This window comes from Salvelinus sp. IW2-2015, linkage group LG15 (assembly GCF_002910315.2).
Source record: "Salvelinus sp. IW2-2015 linkage group LG15, ASM291031v2, whole genome shotgun sequence".
In the NCBI taxonomy this organism is placed as follows: domain Eukaryota; kingdom Metazoa; phylum Chordata; class Actinopteri; order Salmoniformes; family Salmonidae; genus Salvelinus; species Salvelinus sp. IW2-2015.
In genome coordinates this window covers 51,679,307-51,702,356 of record NC_036855.1, presented here as the reverse complement: position 1 = coordinate 51,702,356, position 23,050 = coordinate 51,679,307, and the positions used below count along the sequence as shown (strand labels likewise).

Below are 23,050 nucleotides of genomic sequence, written 5' to 3'. Positions count from 1 at the left end.
GGTGACATTCGGGACTGTCGCCTCATATTTAACATTAATCTCAAATCCAAAATGCTGGAGTATAGAGCCAAATTAAACATAATAGCTTCACTGTCCAAATTCCTACTATGTACTATAAGGGAATTAGGGAACACTTAGATAAACTATGGATATTGTACACTTTTATAGATAATATTGTGCATTCAAATTTTACAATGAAGGTATTCTCTGTTGAGATGAGTTAAATGTTGTGAGTGAGAAGTCACTTTTTATATTTTCCTCAAACTGGTTATTATACTTTTCTAACGTAGAAGTAAACACAAAAGACTTCCACGACTGTATTTCTTATTCAACACAGCCCACAAATATTTCTGTCCAGGGTTACTGTGAAGATGTTCCATAGCTGTAATACTTGTTCAACGCATCATAATACTTATGTTGAGTAAAGCATGTATGGACACGTATTTGGAGAACTGTATCGAAATMGAAGGATCAACACAGATTAAGCTTTTGATTTCAGTTGATCATATTTTTATTGTGATTATTAGAGGTTGCACAGCCTTGATGTTAAGAGGCTAATTGAATTCGAATAGTTCTACCACTAGAGGTCACTCTACTCCTTGAGCGGAATGATCTTGAGTTCATCGGGAAGTGGGACCACAGGTTTCTATTGGGGGGGAAAGGAGGAAACGATAGTGATTATTTAGTCATACACATCAAGCTATGTCCAGTGTGATATATCCTCCCACCCTCAATGGCACAATTCTCACAGTTATTAAGCTCTAGATATATTAGAGCTATATTAGCTCTGGGGAAGAGGCAAACCCTGAGGTCGGAACGAGCAGATTTGATCCGGTCAAGCAGCCTTGGCCTATATTTTAATCACCCAAACCCAAGTACTGTAAATTGTTCAGTCTTGCAGTACTCACAGCAGCCATACAGCCTGTTCAGCCTGTCGATGTCGTTCTTGCTCATCTGAGTGGCCTCGCCGAACGACACGTTGTTGTTGGGGATGGGCTCCATGGTGGGGCGGTTGTTCTTGGAGAAGGCGTACCTGTAACCACACCAAATCACAATGCAATACAATTTATGCCTACTCAACAATGTCACTTCTACAGTATATCTTGGCCTGAATGAAAGGACACTGAGGAAGGGATGGAACGTTATGTATAATTGGGGTCCATTCCAGAAATATTTGTAATTGTTAGAAAGACATCACATAGCTGACCTCTCGTACTGCATGACAGAGTTGTAGTCATAGGGAGTTCCTTGGTTCAGGGTGGCGATCTTGTCGAAGTTGTACTTCATGTCTGGGATGAACAGATTAAAGACAAAATGTTCATTGAGCTGATAGGCTGTGTTTCACCCTACTTTATGAGCAAGATCAATCAGTTACAATATTAAACAAATGAACAACTATAGAACTATAGATCACACTACAGCTTGAAAAACAAAAAGCAGGCATGCTGACAAGTACAGTATTATGCAGCCCCCAAAAATATTGTCTTTTGTTAGAATTAGCAGTTAGAGATAGAGGCAGTTTCTTATCATGTAAAGTGAAAGTAAGTTAAAGGGAAACAGGATAAATGAATGGTATCGACCATCAATTATGTTCTCCCAGTAGACATGGATGTGGTTGTCACGGTCGCTGCGGGTCTGCTCGTGGTTAAAGCCCAGGGCGTGGAGGAGCTCATGCTGGACGGTGCTGTGGTACAGGCAGCCCTGACGGGCCAGAGACACAGTCTGGGCATTACCCTGACGGCCAACATAGGAGTAGCACCTGGGAAGAAGAGCAGAGGAGGGTCAAGGTGCACCAAGCCAATGCCAGAAATAAGGCCTACAGTAATCATCTAGTTCATTGTAAGGGTTTTAGGAAATCTCGGGGTAATGGGTTCATAAGAGATACATGGTGCTGGGGATCAAATATTATTATTGTATGGATTATAATCTTCAAAGGGAAATTCAGTTACATACGTATTGATGTGACTTGCCTAGTTAAATAAAGGTTACATAAAATAATAATGTTTAATTTGTTTAATGATGTTATTTAAAATCAGGCTCACCCGCTGCGAMWCTCAATGCTGAGYTAGTCCCTCTCGTTCTGGCGCTGGAAGAAGCGGATGCAGGTGGTTTCGGCGAAGGAGTCAAGACCACGCTGGATGATGGCTATTTCACGAGATGCTMTTGTAGATGAACAACAACAGATAGTGAAATTGTTCCATCGCTTGTACAATATCTCCACATATGAAATGAAATGTACACGAAAGTGAASACTTACAGAAGTGGTTGGCAATGGCGTAGGGCACCCAGATGTTTCCGTCACTGTACTTTTGCCACAGACACCCGGTGGCGGTGCAGGGGTCAGCATTCTTCTCCGAGGGCATGGCAATGTCACCCATCAGAGTAGGCTCATCGGCCTCGGGGGCTTGAGAAAAGAACATGGAGAACAYGTTACTCTGGGGGCTAGTCCAAAATAATTAATCTGCATCCTCTATTCCTTGAACATTGAACCAACTTACTGAGGTCCCTGTTGGCTCTGGTCAGCAGCTCACCAACAGAGAGCTCAGCAGAGGTGTCTTCTTCCACAACATTCTCTGTAAGAAAGAACATTGGATCCATAAAGTATGTTAAATCATGACATTGTTTTTATTATTTATATGCTTGGTAATGTGAGATAGTGCCAAAACTGTTTTTTCTCACCTTCAAACTTTGGATGACAATGTGAAAAAAGACAACGACAACGGAGAATACATATAAAGCGAATATAGAGAATATGAATTCATGAAGAACAAAATACAGGAATATACATCGAGCTCCAACAGCATTGGAACTGTGACACATTTGTTTTTGTTTTGGATTTGAAAAGATACAATGAGTATGAGGTTAAAGTGCAGACTGTCAGCTTTAATTTGAGGGTATTTTCATCCATATCACAAATGTTGTACCCTCAAGGCATGCTAACTACTCACCATCACAATAACAGAAGGCTAGCATTTTCTGGGGGGTATGATATTCATGAGTCTGTAACTTTCTCACTCATCATTATTTTATTTTTATTTTATTTTATTTTAATTTCACCTTTATTTAACCAGGTAGGCAAAGATAAAGCAAAGCAGTTCGACACTGTCACGCTGCCAGAGTCGCCCTCCTGTCCGGAGCTGCCAGAGTCGCCCTCCTGTCCTGGGCCTGCTGCAAGGGTCCCCAGTCCGGGGTCGGGGGCGAGGGTCGCCGCTCCAGAGGCGCCACCTAAGTGGGCCAAGACTAAGGTGGAGTGGGGTCCACGTTCAATACATTGAAGCCCGCCACTGCGGATAGATGCCCACCCAGACCCACCCCTATGGGTTTAGGTTTTGCGGCCGGAGTCCGCATCGTTGGGGGGGGGGGGGGGGGGGTACTGTCACGCCCTGACCTTAGTTCCTTTTTTATGTCTCTATTTTGGATTGGTCAGGGCGTGAGTTGGGGTGGGCATTCTATGTTTTCTTTTCTATGTGTTTGGCCTGGTATGGTTCCCAATCAGAGGCAGCTGTCTATCGTTGTCTCTGATTGAGAACCATACTTAGGTAGCCTTTTCCCACCTGGTGTTTGTGGGTAGTTGTTTCCTGTTTTGTGTCGTGTCACCTTTCAGGACTGTTTCGACTTTCGTTGTTTCACTTTGTTATTTTGTATTTTCGTGTTCAGTTATATTAAATTAACATGGACACTTACCACGCTGCGTTTTGGTCCGATCTTTTCTGTTCCTCAGATGAAGAAGATTGTTACAGACACATACAACAACACAGTTACACATGGAGTAAACAAACATACAGTCAATAATACAYTAGAAAAACAAGTCTGTGAGCTGCTCTGACAGCTGGTGCTTAAAGCTAGTGAGGGGGATAAGTGTCTCCAGTTTCAGTGATTTTTGTAGTTCGTTCCAGTCATTGGCAGCAGAGAACTGGAAGGAGAGGCGGCCAAAGGAGGAATTGGCTTTGGGGATGACCAGTGAGATATACCTGCTGAAGCGCGTGCTACGGGTGGGTGCTGCTTTGGTGACCAGCGAGCTGAGATAAGGCGGGGCTTTACCTAGCAGGGTCTTGTAGATGACCTAGAGCCAGTGGGTTGAAGATGTTTGATGTGAGTCTGGAAGGAGAGTTTACAGTCTAACCAGACACCTAGGTATTTGTAGTTGTCCAAATACTCTAAGTCAGAACCGTCCAGAGTAGTGATGCTGGACGGGCGGGCAGGTGCGGGCAGCGATCGGTTGAAGAGCATGCATTTAGTTTTACTTGTATTTAAGAGCAGTTGGAGGCCACGGAAGGAGATTTGTAATACATTGAAGCTCGTCTGGAGGTTAGTTAACACAGTGTCCAAAGAAGGGCCAGAAGTATACAGAATGGTGTCGTCTGCATAGAGGTGGATCAGAGACTCACCAGCAGCAAGAGCGACATCATTGATGTATACAGAGAAGAGAGTCGGTCCAAGAATAGAACCCTGTGGCACCCCCATAGAGACTGCCAGAGGCCCGGACAACAGACCCTCCGATTTGACACACTGAACTCTATCGGAGAAGTAGTTGGTGAACCAGGCGAGGCAATCATTTGAGAAACCAAGGCTGTTGAGTCTGCCGATAAGGATGTGGGCATTGACAGAATCGAAAGCCTTAGCCAGGTCGATGAATACGGCTGCACAGTATTGTTTCCTATCGATTGCGGTTATGATATCGTTTAGGACCTTGAGCATGGCTGAGGTGCACCCATGACCAGCTCTGAAACCAGATTGCATAGCGGAGAAGGTACGGTGGGATTCGAAATGGTCGGTAATCTGTTTGTTAACTTGGCTTTCGAAGACCTTAGAAAGGCAGGGTAGGATAGATATAGGTCTGTAGCAGTTTGGGTCAAGAGTGTCCCCCCCTTTGAAGAGGGGGATGACCGCAGCTGCTTTCCAATCTTTGGAAATCTCAGACGACACGAAAGAGAGGTTGAACAGGCTAGTAATAGGGGTTACAACAATTTCGGCAGATAATTTTAGAAAGAAAAGGTCCAGATTGTCTAGCCCGGCTGATTAGTAGGGGTCCAGATTTTGCAGCTCTTTCAGAACATCAGCTAACTGGATACGGGAGAAGGAGAAATGGGGGAGGCTTGGGCGAGTTGCTGTGGTGGGTGCAGGGCTGTTGACCGGGGTAGGGGTAGCCAGGTGGAAAGCATGGCCAGCCGTAGAAAAATGCTTATTGAAATTCTCAATTATAGTGGATTTATCGGTGGTGACAGAGTTTCCTATCCTCAGTGCAGTGGGCAGCTGGGAAGAGGTGCTCTTATTCTCCATGGACTTTACAGTGTCCCAGAACTTTTTTGAGTTTGTGTTGCAGGAAGCAAATTTCTGCTTGAAAAAGCTAGCCTTGGCTTTCCTAACTGCCTTACCTGCCTAACTGCCTTAACTGCCTAGCCTTGGCTCTCTATGGTCAGGGCGTGACAATTCATGCAGGATTATCCGTAATCATGGTAGCATCTACATTAATGTAGAAGTGTTTAGAAACCTATTATATTCTTATTTCCAATAGAAGTCACTCCAAAATGACACAATACATTATTTACCATTAATTTCTATTGGGCACAAAATAATCTGAAACACAACCAAAACAAACAGCAAATGCATTCAACAAATGTGTAGAGTCACAAGCTTGATGTGGTCATTGTGTGCTAGGAATATGGAACCAAATACTTAACATTTTACTACTTTAATACACATAATACATGTTTGTTCCCCTAAAATGGGGTGACTATGTACAAAAAGTGCTGCAATTTCTAAACGGTTCCCCCAATATGGATGAAAATACCCTAACATTTTAGCTAACAGTCTGCACGCTAATCTCATAGTCATTGTATAATTTCAAATAAAAAATGCTGGAGTACAGCGCCAAAACAACAGCAAATGTGTCACTGTCCCAATACTTTTGGAGCTCACTGTATTTATTGTGTGAAGGATTTTTAAGGTCCCACTGTTACTTTGAATATGCAGACTGTTTGACTGAGTTTAGCAAAGCAGCGATTTTATGGCATGGTAGCTCCATATCCTGTGTCACTCACCTCAGTCAGTTCCTCAACCCAGGCAGAGGACACCAGCATCAGGGTCAGGAGACCCACAGTGAACTTCAACACAAACATAGTAGCAAAAGAACTGTAGGATAAATACAACCACATAGGGAAAATCATTAAAACCAGACATGGTGTTAGTCATTGCAGCTCACACACATACAGTACGAATACTGAGCACAGCGCTTACCTTAGAGCCCCGAGAAGGTATGGGTGAAACGGCAGTAGTTAGGGTAGTTTTTTATACTCTTTCCTCAGGCATATACACGTAGATAACGGACCCCCAAATAAGGGAATATGGGCACAAAAATATGCTGACAGGTAAGGACATTTTATCTTGAGTCGAGGATGCTGAAAGTCAGGTGGGAATTCTGTAGGAAATCCTTGAAATGTGTGTGAAACATGACATGTGTGAGTTGTGAATGTAAACATTTTGTACCATGACATCATATCATGGCTAAATATGTTTGACCTTGAGGATTTCCAAACAGGTGTGCCCTCCTCTGTGTGTCATTCTTCCTTTTCAGGATGCATATATGTAATTCAATTAATGAAGTCTCTTAATTAAAGTGAGATTTTTTTTCTGCTTTCATTCATTGCATTTTTTCATATTCAGAAATAGTAGCTGTGCATTGAGGTGTGACAGGTGTGTTACACGTGTTAACATTTATTGATGAATTTTTTGTGATTTTCTCATTGAACAGAATAAAAAATAAATATATACATGTTGACAATCTTCCAAAGGCCCCTCAAATAAAATGTTTACATTTGAGTAATTTAGCAGATGCTCTTATCCAAAGCAAGTTACAGTAATGAGTGCATACATTTTTGTTCACACAGCTCCCCCATGGGAATCGAACCCACAACCCTGGCATTGAAAATGCCAGTAAAACCAACTGAGCCACAAGGGACCACAATAACACATTGTGAAATCTTCTGATGTAGTACCTGCTGCTAGGAAATCTTTGTTGGCAGCCCACACACTCCATCACGTGTCAGTGGGTTCTCTCATTCGTCTTTATTTCAAGAGTGTTTCATAGATGGGCAGGTCTTACAAATTCTGGGTAATTTCTCCTAAATATTACATTACTCTTGTGCACATAGCGTCATGAAAGAGGCAAATGTTGTGCAGTTTATAATAGGGCTTATAAAGTATGGATGGGGGCTTAAAGTAGCTATATCTCCTTACTGTTGTGTTTATATACTCAGTCTTTCTCTATGGTGGCCTGGTTTAGTCATTTGAATGTGTGCAACAAGAACAGACTGGATAAGATTGTGAAGGTTTCCAGCAAGGTCAACCGACACTATTATCAGAGGTTTTTAAGAAATAGACCTAAGTAGCGAGAAAGAATGGCTACACTTTACAATAAGGTTCCATTTTAAAAGGGATTATGAAGGGTTTGTAATTATGTCATTATCAGTTATTTAATCATTTGTAAATGCATTATAAACTATTAATAAATGGGTTATATAAATTGGTTATAATTGGTAAAAATAGTGTGAAAGCCAGTCAGTGCTTGCCAAATAGTGAGCCACTATTTACCTCCAGCTATTAATCATTTATAAAAGCACTTACAAATGCGTATAATATTGAACCCTTATGTATCCTCATGCAACCTTATTTTTTTATGGTTGCACAGTTGAACAATAGTTATTGTCTCTCTTTTGTGTGCGATGAATTGTTGCCGTCATAGGAACAGAAATAGTTGGTTTTCAGATCAATGGTCAATTCCAATGATGTGTTTTGCCCCACGTGTGAAACTCTGATGATGCATTGGTGTGGTTTGCTGGATTAGGAGAAATTACCCCGAATTTGTGAGATCTGCCCATCTATGAAACATTCTTGAAATTCATTCTTGAAACCTGAAATGTGCCCCGAATTTTGTGTTGACACTGACATCGTGTGACAGTGTGTTGTGAAAGGATGGAGAGAAGTGTGCAAAGGTCAGACAGAAGCATTGTGGGATAGAAACTACCTAGCTAGCTCGGGAAATGTTAGCTAGCTAGCTAGCATTAGGTAAAACCAGAAACGTATTTTTGAATATAGAAATTCTGCTAGATGGTTTAGCATGATATAATCTTTGCAATGATATAGTTACCTAGCTAATGAGATAATGTTTTCTTGCTAAGTAGCTTCGCTAACTAACGTCAACATGACAGAATTTCCATGCAATTTGTTTTATCCAACTTTTTGGGATTAACACGCTAGCTAGCTAAATTATCTAACCTGTGAACTCAGGTACTGTCTAGCTAGGTAGCTGGTAAATTAGCTAGCTTGCATCATTTGTCAGGACAGTAGTGCTGAGCGATGAGTGCCTTTTGAGGTCGGTTTGGTTTCGGTTTGATTATTAAAAAATAATCATGTTTTTGATTTAGGTTTCAAATCTTTTTTAGACATTAAATGCGCTATGCATTATGTGGGTTGAATGCTGTAAGAACATTGAATAAAACAATTAATAAAAGACTCATGATGGTAGTGACAGCTTACCACTTATTAACTATCATTTATTCACATTACTTGCTTAACCATCAAATTTATTTGATGACTTTATGATTTCATTTCAAGTCGTCTCATCTCTATAGAGCTGCTGCCTAGTTCTTCAAGTAAATAAGGCATATATATATAATTTATAAAACATTTAAAACAGAAATATCTTATTCCCATAAGTATTCAGACCCTTTGTTTCCATTTATCATCCTTGAGATGTTTCTACAACTTGATTGGAGTTCACCTGTGGTAAATTCAATGGATTGGACATGATTTGGAAAGGCACACACCTGTCTATATAAGGTCCCACAGTTGACGGTGCATGTCAGAGCAAAAACCAAGCCATGAGGTTAAAGGAATTGTCCGTAGAGCTCCAAGACAGGATTGTGTCGAGACCTGGGGAAGGGTACCAAAATATTTCTGCAATATTGAAGGCCCCTAAGAACACAGTGACCTCAATCATTCTAAAATAGAAGTTTGTAAGCACCAAGACTCTTCCTAGAGCTGGCCACACAGCCAAACTGAGCAATCTGGGGAGAAGGGCCTTGGTCAGGGAGGTGACCAAGAACCCGATGGTCACTCTGACAGAGCTCTAGAGTTCCTCTGTGGAGATGGGACAACCTTCCAAAAGGACAACAATCTCTGCAGCACTCCACCAATCAGGCCTTTATGGTAGAGTTGCCAGATGGGAGCCACTCCTCAGTAAAAGGCACCTGACAACCCGCTTGGAGTTTGCCAAAAGGCACCTAAAGAATCTCAGACCATGAGAAACAAGATTCTGTGGTCCGATGAAACCAAGATTGAACTCTGGCCTGAATGCCAAGCATCACGTCTGGAGGAAACCTGGCACCATCCCTACGATGAAGAATGGTTGTGGCAGAATCATGTTGAGGGGATGTTTTTCAGCGGCAGGGACTGGGAGACTAGTCAGGGTCGAGGCAAAAATGAACATAGCAAAGTACAGAGAGATCCTTGATGGAAACATGCTCCAGAGCTCTCAGGACCTCAGACTGCAGCCAAGGTTCACCTTCCAACAGGACAACAACGACCCAAAGCACACAGCGAAGACAACGCAGGAGTGGCTTCGGGACAAGTCTCTGAATGATTAGCCAGAGCCCAGACTTAAACCTGATCGAACATCCCTGGAGATGTGCAGCAACGCTCGCCTTCCAACCTGACAGAGCTTGAGAGGATCTGCAGAGAAGAATGGGAGATACTCKCCAATACAGGTGTGCCAAGCTTATAGCTTCATACCCAAGAAGACTCGAGGCTGTAATCGCTGCCAAAGGTGCTTCAACAAAGTATGAGTAAAGCATCTGAATATTTATGTGAATGTGTAATTTACTGAAATGTATGTAAATTTCAGTTTTTGCTTTGTCATTATGGGGTATTGTGTGTAGATTGATGATTTAATAATTTCTCAAATAAGGCTGTAACCTAATGTATTTTTTTTCTCCCTTATTTTACCAGCTATGTTGACTGAGAACACATTCTCATTTACAGCAACAACCTGGGGAATAGTTACAGGGGGGAGGAGGGGGAATGAATGAGACAATTGTAAGCTGGGGTTGAATAGGTGACCATGATGATATGAGATCCAGATTGGGAATTTAGCCAGGACACCAGGGTTAACACCCCTACAATAAGTGCCATGGGATCTTTAGTGACCACAGAGTGTCAGGACACTCATTTAAAATCCCATCCAAAATGTATATTCTGACACCCCCTGTTAATCTCGGCTATTCACTACCAATGATAGGCTACAGATCGAGACACTGCAATTACAGTTTTCCAAATTGTTTACACACGTTTGCTGAATCTTTGGCCCATTTTCCCCAAACTCTAAACATAAAACCACAAATGCAAAATGCAAAACACTACAAATCTCTAGCAAAAGCAAACATTGCATTCAAAACTGTTTTATCTCTTTCCAAAATGTTTTTTTTTTGCATCAAAATGGCCCACACACACGTCATATAAATAGATCTGTCTACCAACCAACAACACACTGATGTGCTCAACACAAAACACTACTATGAATATCCCTTCAGTAGGTTTATGCCTTTTGCATTTTCAGTGTTACACTGTAGCCGGTTGTAAAAGATTGTTACAGTAATGTATACCTACTCAAATATACATAAATAAACACACACAAATGCAATACAGTAACAAAAGCATTGTCACGCCCTGACCATAGATTGCTTTGTATGTTTCTATGTTTTGTTTGGTCAGGGTGTGATGTGGGTGGGCATTCTATGTTGTATGTCTAGGTTGTCTTTTTCTATGTGTTTGGCCTGGTGTGGTTCCCAATCAGAGGCAGCTGTCTATCATTGTCTCTGATTGGGAGCCATATTTAGGTAGCCTGGTTTTCATTGTGTTTTGTGGGTGATTATTTTCTGTTGTGTGTCTGCACCATACAGAACTGTTTCGTTTTCGTTTCTGTCTTTCACGTTGTTATTTTGTATTTTCAGTGTTCAGTTGATTCATTAAATATTGACATGGATACATACCACGCTGCGCATTGGTCCTCCTCTTCTCATTCCAACGACGAGCGTTACAAGCATTGCCATTTATTTCCAAAATGCAGTATTTTTTAACACTTGTGTATGTAACACTTTCCGTACCCAACAGGAGACAACCAGGAAAAACATTCAGTAAGATAAAGGATTTTCTGTACAAATATTAAAGTGGCTCATTCTTTCTAAACTCTAAACACAAAAGCACATGCAAAATGTAAGAAAAAAGACATTAGGCTGCATCCTGGTTCCTATTTTGGTCTGGCCACAGCACCTCATCTACATCACAAGATACGTTCTCCCTGGCTAAACAGCGGGGAAAGAATCTTCTGGAGTGACGGATCCAGTTGCCGAAAGCTCCCAAATCAACTTCACCACATACATCCTCTATTGCCTGGAAGATGCATGCACGCGAGGGGATGGTGGTCATACACCTTCCATCGCCATGCCGAAAAAAACTATTGAATTGGGTTTAGGAACAGGGAATATGGTGGGCGGTATAGAACAATAAATTGTGGGTGGTCGATGAACCAGTTGCGGACCAGAGCAGCCCGGTGGAAACTCACGTTGTCCCAGATGACAACATACCTGGACTGCCCTGGTCCACCCTTCTGCTCAGCTGGAATGAGGATGCCATGTAGTGTGTCCAGGAATGTGATGAGAAGGGCGGTGTTGTAGGGACCAAGGTTGGCATGGTGATGGAGGACGCCTTCCTGGCTAACGGCTGTGCACATGGTGATATACCCTCCATGCTGTCCAGGGACATTCACAATGGCACCGTGGCCAATAATGTTCCTTCCCTGTCCCCTTATTTTGGCTAGGCTGAAGCCAGCCTTATCAATGTAAATACAAACGTGCTGAATTGCAGCAGCTTCCAGCTCCAAGACTCTCTGAAACAGACAACAAGACAATATAGACCTAGAGCAGTCAATATGGTGAATCACAATACACTGGATTACAGTACTGTAATGTGTCTATACAGTGCTGATATGATAGTAAATTCACAGTATAGTACTTACTTGCACACATTCATAGCGCTGTTCTTTAACCCTCTGGGTTTCCTCAAATGGCACCCTGTAGACCTGTTTCATCCGGATTCGGTTGCGCTGTAATACACGGTCCAATGTATAGAAGACCACCTAGTGATTATGTGGTTCAGCATTTCTTGTAGTCTAATGGTGTTGTTTGCCACCACCATGTTCACAATAGCGGCCTCCTGTTTTGGTGTGAACAGCCGGTGTCTTTCACTATGGCCTGGCCGTCTCTCAGTTCTGCAGGAGATCCACAAATATGATATGATTGGTTACAGGAAGCTAAAATAATCTATTTTCTTTCAATATGAAATGGCTTTACTGTAACATTGGCCAACAATCACTGAGTAACATAGGCCTACTGATATGTCAGACTGCAGTATACTACAGTACACATACATAAAGAGCATAGTGTAGATGGTAGGTAACTTATCGGTTGTCATTTCTAAATGTACGGATGATAGATGTAACCGTGTAGCGGCTCAAGGTTAGCCTTCCTTATACTCAATTCATAAGTGAACAAGTGAACAATTCAGCAGCTAGTGTTCACACCTGTGAGGAGTGGGTGTTGCCAACTGGTGTATAGAGCTTGGCATTGTGATTGGCGTTGCTTTCCAAAGGGGCTGAAGATATATTCATTTTGTGTAGTGTTTTGCAAAACGTGTGATATGGAATTGAAAACTGAGTGTTAAGCAGGAATTGTGCTTGCAATTTTGCAGACTTGGTTTAGGGATTTGGTACATGAGTCAGGTTTCGGTGATTGCATTTCAAGTTCCAATATTAGTGTGTAAACAATTGGGAAAAACTGTGAAATAGTTTCCCCAATGTATCCTTCTATTAATTAAATTACATTTTGTTCTTACTATGTATTGCATGATTGTGGAGATTATATGATGTTATAACTATTTGCAACTCATTAACAAATGGTCAGTAGGTTTCCACTTTCTTGAAAGGTTTCTTTTCAGCCGTTTTAAATGTTGGTAACTCATTTGTTAATGGTCAGTGGATTGACACTTTAAAATATGGTATAATGTTGTAGTTATAAATGTTAATAACTCAGTTATACATGTTTGTAGGTCTGTCACTTTAAAATAAGGTATACTTTTAGCCGTTATACATGTGGGTAAATCATTTATAGATGATTTGAGAGTTCACTCAGAGCTTAGACATACTGTACTTATAGGCAGTATTGGGTAATCATCGCGACACGAGAGAAGACTCAACACTTTGTTAAACATATTCAGTCAGTGCATGGTGGGTGTGATAACAAAAACATTCAACGTTGGATACCTCCTCCATGATTTCACCAACCAAAGGTATTACCTGTGTTTACATAATCTGGCAAGAGGTAATATATTAGGAATGATTGAATAATGTACATTTGACCGGGGCATCAGTGTTTCAAAAGTGGGTCAAGACACATCACTAAAACCATCCTCCTCTGTTCATGGAACAGAACACCAATGCATCACACCCAAAAGTGAGAAATAAGGTTGTATGACAATATATAAGGGTTAATCTTTATTAATGGTTTATAACGCAAAAATGCATTTTCAAATGATTAAATAATCATTAATAACCTAATTATACGCCCTTTATAAACCTTTTACAAATGGAACTTTGTTGTAAAGTATTACAGGAAAAAAATAGGCTATTATCCTTGACTGTACTGGACACTCACTCTACAATGATTTTAAGCTCATGTCGTTGTTTCAGACTTCCAAAATGCAAAAGTAACAGAATGTTACATTTGCTGTATCCTATTATAATACAGGATATTCTGTGCGTGTGGGAGTTGGGACATGTGTTATTACTGTGTATCCTATTATAATACAGGATATTCTGTGCGTGTGGGAGTTGGGACATGTGTTATTACTGTAGGCTTTGGTGAGATAGCCTTGTTAACTCCCCTAAAAAAAGACAAAAGGTTTTAGTTTTACCCACTAATCCACTTGCCCACCTGTGCGCGTTATATGATAAACACCATCAATGTACCCTTTGCAACCAGAAAAATGAACCATAACAAACGTAGAACAGGCTATCAAATACACGTTGCTACACATGTTTATTGTGATAATGTTTCAGTAGACCACAGTACGTTGCTTTGCCATACCAATGTTCTATCTATGATAAGCCATAACAGATCTGATATACGGACGTAAAGATATACTTGAACAACAAAAATGTTATCTGCATCTCAATTCATTCTATCAGCATAAAATATCATTTGTTTCTTAAATTCATGTTCAAAGTTGAAAAGCAAGCTATAACTGCAGTTACAATCGTCAGCAGACGCTCTACCATCGCACTTCTCAAATCAGTCCAACTGCTTTCCTAATAAAAGAGAACGGAAAAATAAAATATTATTAGAATTGACATGCTGTATTTCTGCCTTTTGAGTTGATGGTGCTCAAGGCTTTAAAAAATAATCTGTACACCCATTTATAACAGTATAAAACAGAATATCACTAAATTCAATTCAAATACTATCTTCCCAAATATCTCAAATTGATTGAGCAACGATGGGGTGAAGCTTACGGGCAGGTACAATAATCACAACTCTTATTCTTCACAGTTATGATCAACAGGTCATAGAAAATCACTTACTGCAGTTGTAAAGACGATTGATCCGCAGAATATCATTGGGGCTCATCTCAATTGCCCTGCCAATAACTACATCATTGTCAGGGATTGGAAGAATGGTGGGCTGTTTGTTCCTGGAGAAGGCAAACCTGGAACCAGACAACATATGGCAGAAAGCTCTCACGCTATCAATTGAAATTAGAGGATGACATGAGTAGACTATGAAAGGGGAAATTATTTATCTTATTTTGGCCATGTCATTTTACAGCTGTTATTGTAGTAAAGAAAACCTTTATATTAATTTCCTCATCTTACCTTGAGTATTGCATGACAGAATTATAGTCATATGGAGTCCCCAAGTTATTCGTGTTGATCTTTTTGAAATTGGATTCCATTCCTAGGATGGAAAATCKATGATAAATCATTCTTACACAGTATAATAACTTTCATGAATAAGTCACGCTTAAATAAATGCTTTACATATTATTATGAATGTTGTAAATGCTTATTAATTGTAAAGCTTATAATGCTTATAAATCCGTGTCAATGTTTCTACATATCTACAAATAATGAAATATTAATGTACTGTACTATTATAATCAAATAGTAGTCCTCTATAAATAGTTTATTAACAAGGCTTTTCCATTAATATTTTTTAAAGTGTTACTAATATGTCTTACTCAAAATGGGCAGGAATAAAAATGTACATATATTGTACAAAATAGTATTTATTATTTCCCAATTAAATTACTTCCAAATATATATATATATAATAAATCAGCATCTATGGATGTAGAGAGCACTAACCAGGAATAATGTTCTGAGTCAGGATTTTAACATGGCTGTCACGGTCACTGCGTGAATGCTCGTGGTTAAAGCCCAAGGCATGCAGCAGTTCATGCTGCACCACAGACAGATAGACACATCCGTTCCTACTCAGAGACACCACCTGACTATTGCCCTGGCGACCAACATACGAGTAACAGCTGTAAACAAGAGTGTATAGGGAAGACATCAAGGTCATTTCTGAAAGTGATAAAGTATTATTTTTATGTAGCAATAACAGTCAAGTAAATTGTCAAGTAAATACTAAGTAAATAAGAGTGGCAGAAGACAAGTATAACAGGCCTAGTAATATAATATGCAGTGGTCATACCCTGACTTAGACTGGATGTCCACAAAGTCCCTCTGATTGGTTCGGGGAAAGAATCGGACGCAGGTTGATGCAGCAAAGGTATGCAGCCCACCTTCAATAACGGACCTTTCCTGGGGCGCTGCTCAATGGAGCAATAAGAAAGTCAGAAACTCAGTACACACACGCACACACACATACTCATATAGTGTAGCTAAACCAAACCATTAGGTTCAACATAAAATCATTTCAGAGAACAAAATACTTACAGTCACACACACACACACACATACTCATATAGTGTAGCTAAACCAAACCATTAGGTTCAACATAAAATCATTTCAGAGAACAAAATACTTACAGTATTCTTTAGAGATCACATAGGGCACGTAAACATTCCCATCGGAGGACTTCTCCCACTTGCAGCTTTGAGATGTGCAGGGGTCAGCGTTCATGAACCCAGTATCTACCGCAATGTCCCCAAACATGACTAGTGGCTCGTCAAGTCTTTGTCCTAGAATACAACACCAAGTGAAGGTTATTATCTCATTTTCAGTCATGATGTCATTAAATATAGAGTAGGAATGTACAGGCTGCCTTACCAAGATTTCTGTTGGCCTTCTCAATGAGCGTTGAAGCAGAAAATTCATCCTGCTCAATGCTGTTGATGCTGGTGCTGTCTGTGGAAAGGGATAAAAGATTCGCTTAAATGCAACGGCGTCCCTAATAACTCATATTATAATAAGATAACATATGTCATTTACATTATAACAACGAACATGATATTTAGATGTTTTCTGATAGAATGTCATGTAACAGCTCAATGTTTATAAAGACAGGATTAGCGTACCAATTTCCAAGACCTCTTCACTCCTTTCAAATGAAGCTTTCTGTATGGCAAGAGCAGAAGGAAAAATATTCTAATTTGTTTAAAACCCACATAATTCAGCATCATGCACAGCTTTTCCCCAATAGTCTCAGATAGACACTTACCCCTGTAGATCGGCCCTGAGCTGAGCAGAGAACAGCGATGAAAATGGTCAGCACAAAGACAGGTGCCATGGTGAATGACTGCAGGATGCCTAGGATCAGTCTGTTGTGAACATGATAGACGTGCAGTTTATATACTGTAGGCTGACAGATGCTGTCGTTCCTCAGAATATTGGTAAATTGCAAAAAAGCAGCAGATGTTATCCAAGTCAACCAAAGTCTTGCTTCAAAAAAATATTCTCAAACATTGGGGAGTGTGGTTTTATGATGTACAAAGGAAACTGATAATATTGCATACGCCTACATGTCATTGGTAATTTATAAAATAGTATACAACTGTACAATATTGTACGGATGTCACTGAACTCAAATATTGAAAACTAAATTTGTGCTTGCGTAAAGGAATAAGTGCACCCAGGTCACACATTAATGAGATGTGTATTTATTTGTTTTTACTTATAAGAGGACAGAATAGTAACCTACCTGATTTCTCAGGTGGGCATTCCATATACCCCATGTCTGATATTTGGACTTGGACAGAAGAACCAGAGTTCCCGAGGATGCTGATGTAGTTTTGATGCAGTGAAGTTGGCCATTGTATGTGATTACAAATATTTTGATCCTGTTTTACTGGCAGCTATATATATACACACATTTTCAAAATCAAATAATGGGGTCTCATTGTATAGTCACTTAAGAACTTGGTTATTAACATTATATACAAACTCTATTGCAGTCCATTTGCAGGATACATAGGTATCAGTGAACATTATGCAGACATCACAGATGCAGATGGCCTTTGGCAGGTCGAGACTGTTAAGCAAACTCCCAAAAGGTGGTTTATGTTATGACATACTACCCTTGAGGTTTTGCTTTGTTCCTGTATTGTTTTCATGGAAACTGTTGCATCATGTTAGGAGGTTATGTTTTACGCTTGAAAAGGCATGTTATCTGACCATGGGAGTTTGTTAACACAGAATGAAAAAGATAGCACATTATGTTGTCATCATATCAAACCTCTACCATGTGAGAGACATTTTTTTTTTTTACAAGATGTAAGTGAATGTCTTCAGTTATTTGCACAATGTTGGTGTCATTGCACACCCACATGAAGAAACTCTTCCAGACAAAACACAGACAGTAACTGTCCCGAGATGCTCTTGATCTTGTACAAAGGTAAATCAAGTATCAAATAAAATACAGAAGATGCATTAAAGATCACATGAAATCTAAATTAAAACAGTTTATCAAGGCGAGACCCAGGAGGCAAATGGTTGAAGTCTTACCATGTTTATTAATCCAAAAAGGGGTAGGCAAGAGAATGGTTGTGTACAGGCAAAAGGTCAAAACCAGTTCAGAGTCCAATAGATACCGAAGGGCAGGCAGGATGGTCAGGCAGTGGTCAAAACCAGGAAGACTAGCAAAAGACAGTAGAAAAGGAGTACAGGGAAAACACGCTGGTTGACTTGACTAAACATACAAGACGAACTGGCACAGAGAGAAAGGAAACAGGGATAAATACACTGGGGAAAATAAGCGACACCTGGAGAGGGTGGAGACAATCACAGGGTCGGCTGAAACAGATCAGGGCGTGACAGTAGTACCCCCCCACCCCCCAGGACGCCACTCGGTGTCCAACCTGGGCACATACCTGGCTGACGGCAGAGGAAATTGGCGATGAGTGCTGGGTCCAAGATGTCTTTAGCAGGAACCCAGCACCTCTCCTCCGGGCCATAACCCTCCCAGTCAACCAGGTACTGGAAACCCCTGCCCCGTGGTCGAGGCGTCTCACCGTATACGCTGGCAGGCCATCGATTGCCCGGAGGGAGGGATGAGCCTGGAAACAGAAGACAAAAGGACAGTGAGACACGAGCTTAATTCTGGACACATGGAAAGTAGCGTGGATACGGAGGGTATGGGGTAACACAACGCAGCAGTGGAACTAAGGACTCTAGAGATGGGAAAAGGACTAATGAAATGGGGAGACAGTTTGCGGGACTCTACCCGCGGGGGCAGGTCCTGATTGGAAAGCCATACCCTCTGCCCAATGCGGTGGTGGGGAGCTGGGGTCCAGCGACGGTCCGCTTGTCGACGATACCTGGAGTTGGTCTTGAGAATAACCGCCCTGGCTCTTCTCCAGGTACGTCGACAACGGCGGACAAACATCTGGGCCAAGGGTCCGCTGACCTCCTGCTCTTTTTCCGGGAAGAGTGGAGATGGATACCCCATGGAGCACGTGAAAGGGGAGAGTCCCTTGGCAGAACAGGGAAGAGTGTTCGGGCATACTCCACCCGGACCAGTTGACGGCTCCAGGTAGTGGGGTTGGTTGAGACCAGGCATCTCTAGGTGGTTTCCAGGTCTTTCTGGCTCACTCCAACTAACTGTTGGTTTGGGGATAGAATCCAGGTGACAGGCTGGCCGACGACCCAATAAGGGTGCAGAATGCCTTCAGAACTGAGACGAGAACCCCGATCGGAGACCATGTCTACCGAGAGTCCATGGATCCGGAAGACATGCTGCACCATAAGCTGGGCAGTCTGCTTGGTAAAAGGTCGTTTTGGGAGAGGGATGAAATGGAACCATTGTGGGCCATCAGAAACGTTGTCAGAGGAAGGCTGGTGTACGACGGGACCCTGGATGACAGGTCAGCCTGTAAGATTGAGCACATTCCAGGACCGGGACCGGACTGGGTTCGGGACAAACAGCCGGTTAGCCGGGCCCCCTTCAAGTCCAGGATGGGAGCATTCCGCCTCGCGAACCAGGTTCTCAATACCCCAATCCAGTGGCAGCAAGGCATGAGGTAGGGATAATGGTTTCGGAGGTTGAGGGTGTGGCAGAGGAACTGTATGGGCGGGAGAGAGCGTCAGGCTTCACATTTTTTGACCCTGGGCGGTAGGAAATGGTGAAGTTGAATCTGGTAAACAAGAGGGCCCACCGGGCCTGCCTGGAGTTGCGGCGCTTGACTGTACAGAGATATTCCAAGTTATGGTCGGTCCAGACCAAGAATGGCTGTTCTGCTCCATCCAGCCAGTGCCACCACTCTTCCAACGCCATCTTAACCGCCAGGAGTTCTCGGTTGCCTAAATCGTTGTTCCTCTGCAGGATTGAGACGATGGGACAGGAAGGCACAGGGATGAAGCTTTTGGTCCTGGGCAGATCGCTGGGACAGGATGGCCCCCACTCCAACATCCGAAGCATCAACTTCCATCACAAATTGACGTGAGGGGTCCGGATGGATGAGGATGGGTGCTGTTGTGAACCGATGCTTCATGTCCACAAAGGCTTTGTCGACAGCTGGAGACCATTTGAACGGTACCTTGGGAGAGGTGAGTGCCGAGAGAGTGGCCCCCAGGGTGCTGTAATCCCGAATGAAACAGCGGTAGAAGTTAGCAAAACCAAGAAACAGTTGCAACTGCACCCTGGACGTTGGTTGAGGCCAATCCACCACTGCTTTCACCTTGCCAGGATGCATCTGAACATTGCCCTCAGCAATGACATATCCCAGAAAGGTGATAGTAGAGCGGTGGAACTCACACTTCTCGGCTTTCACAAACCATTGGTTCTTCAGGAGGCACTGAAGGACCTGTCTGACATGAAGTACATGTTCTTGGGCAGATCGGGGGGAAAAATGGTCGTCAAGGTAAACGAACACAAAACGGGTTAGCATGTCGCAGAGGACATCATCGACCAAAGCCTAGAAAACAGCGGGGGCGTTGGTGAGTCCAAATGGCATGACCTGGTACTCATATCCACTGGCTGTGTTGAAGGCTGTCTTCCACTCGCGTATCCGAACCAGGTGGAAGGCATTCCAAAGGTCCAACTTGGAAAACATGGTGCCCCCCTGGAGAGGTTCAAACGCCGAGGAGAGGTAAGGGGGCAACGATTTTTAACAGTAATGTTGTTAAGTCCCCAGTAGTCAATGCACGGACGAAGGGTCTTGTCCTTCTCCACAAATAAAAAAATGCAGACGGACGGCCCCAGTTGCCAGAGACTCCTCTATGTACTCCTCCATAGCTTTGGTCTCTGGTCCAGACAGAGAATACACCCGACCCTGAGGTGGTGTAGCGCCTGGGAGAAGATCAATGGCACAATCATAAGGATGGTGTGGGGGAAGGGAAGTAGCACATGCCTTACTGAACACTTCCAGGAGGTCATGGTATTCAGTGGGAATATTAGAGACATCCACAGTTTTGCCAACATCCTGAGGGAGACTTGGGGGAAGGCAATGGGAATGGCAAAATGGGCTCTAACCCAGGATGGAGCTTGTGGTCCAGTCAATCACAGGTTTGTGCTTTTGGAGCCAGGAAGATCCCAAAACCACCCGAATATGGGGAGATGCAATGAGGAGGAACTGTATGGTCTCACTGTGGTTACCAGAAACCCGTAATTGAACGTGCACAGTACTATGGGTGACTTCCCCTACAGAGCGGCCGTCCAGTGCCCTAGCATCCAGAGAGAGGCTGAGTGGGAATACCAAGCTCTGAAGCAATAGTGGCATCCATAAAACTTGCATCAGCCCCAGAGTCAATGAGCACTCAGAGACTTAGATTGGTCTCCCCACAGCACAAAAAAAGGGTGTGCGGATGATGGGAATTAGGGAACTCCCAGTCTGACTCACCATAGTCCTGGTACCCACTAGAGACAAGGGTTTCCTAATAGGGCAGGTAGCTATAAAATGTCCCGCCTCTTCACAGTGCAGACAACAGTTACTATTTATCCTCCGTGAGCATTCCCCAACTGATAATCTAGCTCTTCCCAACTGCATAGGCTTGGGGAATCCAACTCACCCATCGTAGATTCACGAGAGTGCTCGGGTGGCTTCGAATCCTCTCGGAAAAGCTGCCCTCGGAAACTTCCGGATTCCCTCGAAGGTGAACAAGCCAAAGCGGGTGTACCCGAGACCAGACCTCCTCTCACTCCTGCTTTCCTTAGGCGTCCAAGGATTTTAATGGTTAGGGCAATAAGGGAGTCGAGGTCCACTGGCAAATTCCGAGCAGCTAGCTCATCCTTTACCTCCTCAGATAATCCGTGAAGAAAAGTATTGAAGAGTCCCCAGATTCCAGGCACACTCAGCGGCCAACATGCAAAAAATCAACCGCGTAGTCTGCCACACTACGGGAGTTTTGACGTAAGTCAAGGAGTTTACTGGCCACCCTTCTCCCGGATACCGGAGACTCATACCTTTCTCACCTCTGCCATGAATACCTCCAGATGGCCACAAATGGCAGATTGTTGCTCCCAAACTGCCGTAGCCCAGGAGAGCGCCCTTCCCGACATTAGCGTAATAATATACGCTATCTTCGATCGGTCTGAAGGAATCAAAGATGGCTGTAGCTCAAAAATAAGTGAGCACTGAGAAAGACAACCCCGGCAGGTACCAAGATTCCCCGAATATCGCTCCGGAGGTGGTAAGCGGGGTTCTCGGGGAGCCTGGATAGGCTGTACAAACTCACCACAGATAGGGATGAAAATTATTGGATGATAGGGGTTTTTCAGAGGTGGCAGGCAGCCTCAGCCAACTCCCTGATTTGCGTCATAATAGCCTTTAATCCATGGTCGTGGCGTTCCATCAAGGAACTGAGCCCTTCCAAAAGGCCCTGAAACAACTCCTCATGTCTCCCAATGGTGGCTCCCTGCATGGAGACAACGTGGCGGAGCTGGTCCAAGTCTGCTGGGTCTGTCATGGCCCGTTCGTACTATCAATGCACAAGGTGAGACCCAGATGCAGACACAGGAGGCAGATGTTTGGAGTCTTACAATGTTTATTAATCCAAAAAGGGGTAGGCAAGAGAATGGTTGTGTACAGGCAAAAGGTCAAAACCAGTTCAGAGTCCAATAGGTACCGAAGGGCAGGCAGATTCAAGGTCAGGGCAGGCGGGAAAGCAGTCCAGAGTCGGGCAGTGGTAAAAACCAGGAAGACTAGCAAATGAGAATAGTAAAGGAGTACGGGGAAAAACACACGGGTTGACTTGACTGAACATACAAGAGGAACTGACACAGAGAGACAGGAAACACAGGGATAAATACACTGGGGAAAATAAGAGACACCTGGAGGGGGTGGAGACAATCACAGGGACAGCTGAAACAGATCAGGGCGTGACACAGTTAAGATGAGTTTAATTTGTAAAATAAAGCTGAAACCTAAAGTGTTGAAAATAAAATATAAAAAATAAACAGAATTGTACTTTTTAAAATGTATTTTACTAGGCAAGTCACTTATGAAGAAATTCTTATGTTCAATGACTGCCAAGGAACAGTGGTTA

General features: G+C 42.7%; 1 protein-coding gene and 1 pseudogene across 1 annotated transcript; both read right to left on the bottom strand.

Moving 5' to 3' along the window:
* Nucleotides 1-481: 481 nt before the first annotated feature.
* Nucleotides 482-6,261, bottom strand: LOC111974731 (low choriolytic enzyme-like; annotated as a pseudogene).
* A 7,869-nt stretch (nucleotides 6,262-14,130) lies between these two features.
* Nucleotides 14,131-16,900, bottom strand: LOC111973742 (hatching enzyme 1.2-like). Its single transcript, XM_024001126.2, has 9 exons — nucleotides 16,791-16,900; nucleotides 16,648-16,687; nucleotides 16,400-16,477; nucleotides 16,159-16,311; nucleotides 15,822-15,939; nucleotides 15,473-15,651; nucleotides 14,981-15,062; nucleotides 14,690-14,814; nucleotides 14,131-14,416 (listed from the first exon to the last, which is right to left on the bottom strand). Exons 1-9 carry the CDS (start codon nucleotides 16,857-16,859, stop codon nucleotides 14,400-14,402), a joined length of 861 nt encoding a protein of 286 aa, XP_023856894.1. The 5' UTR covers nucleotides 16,860-16,900; the 3' UTR covers nucleotides 14,131-14,399.
* Between the last annotated feature and the right edge of the window lie 6,150 nt (nucleotides 16,901-23,050).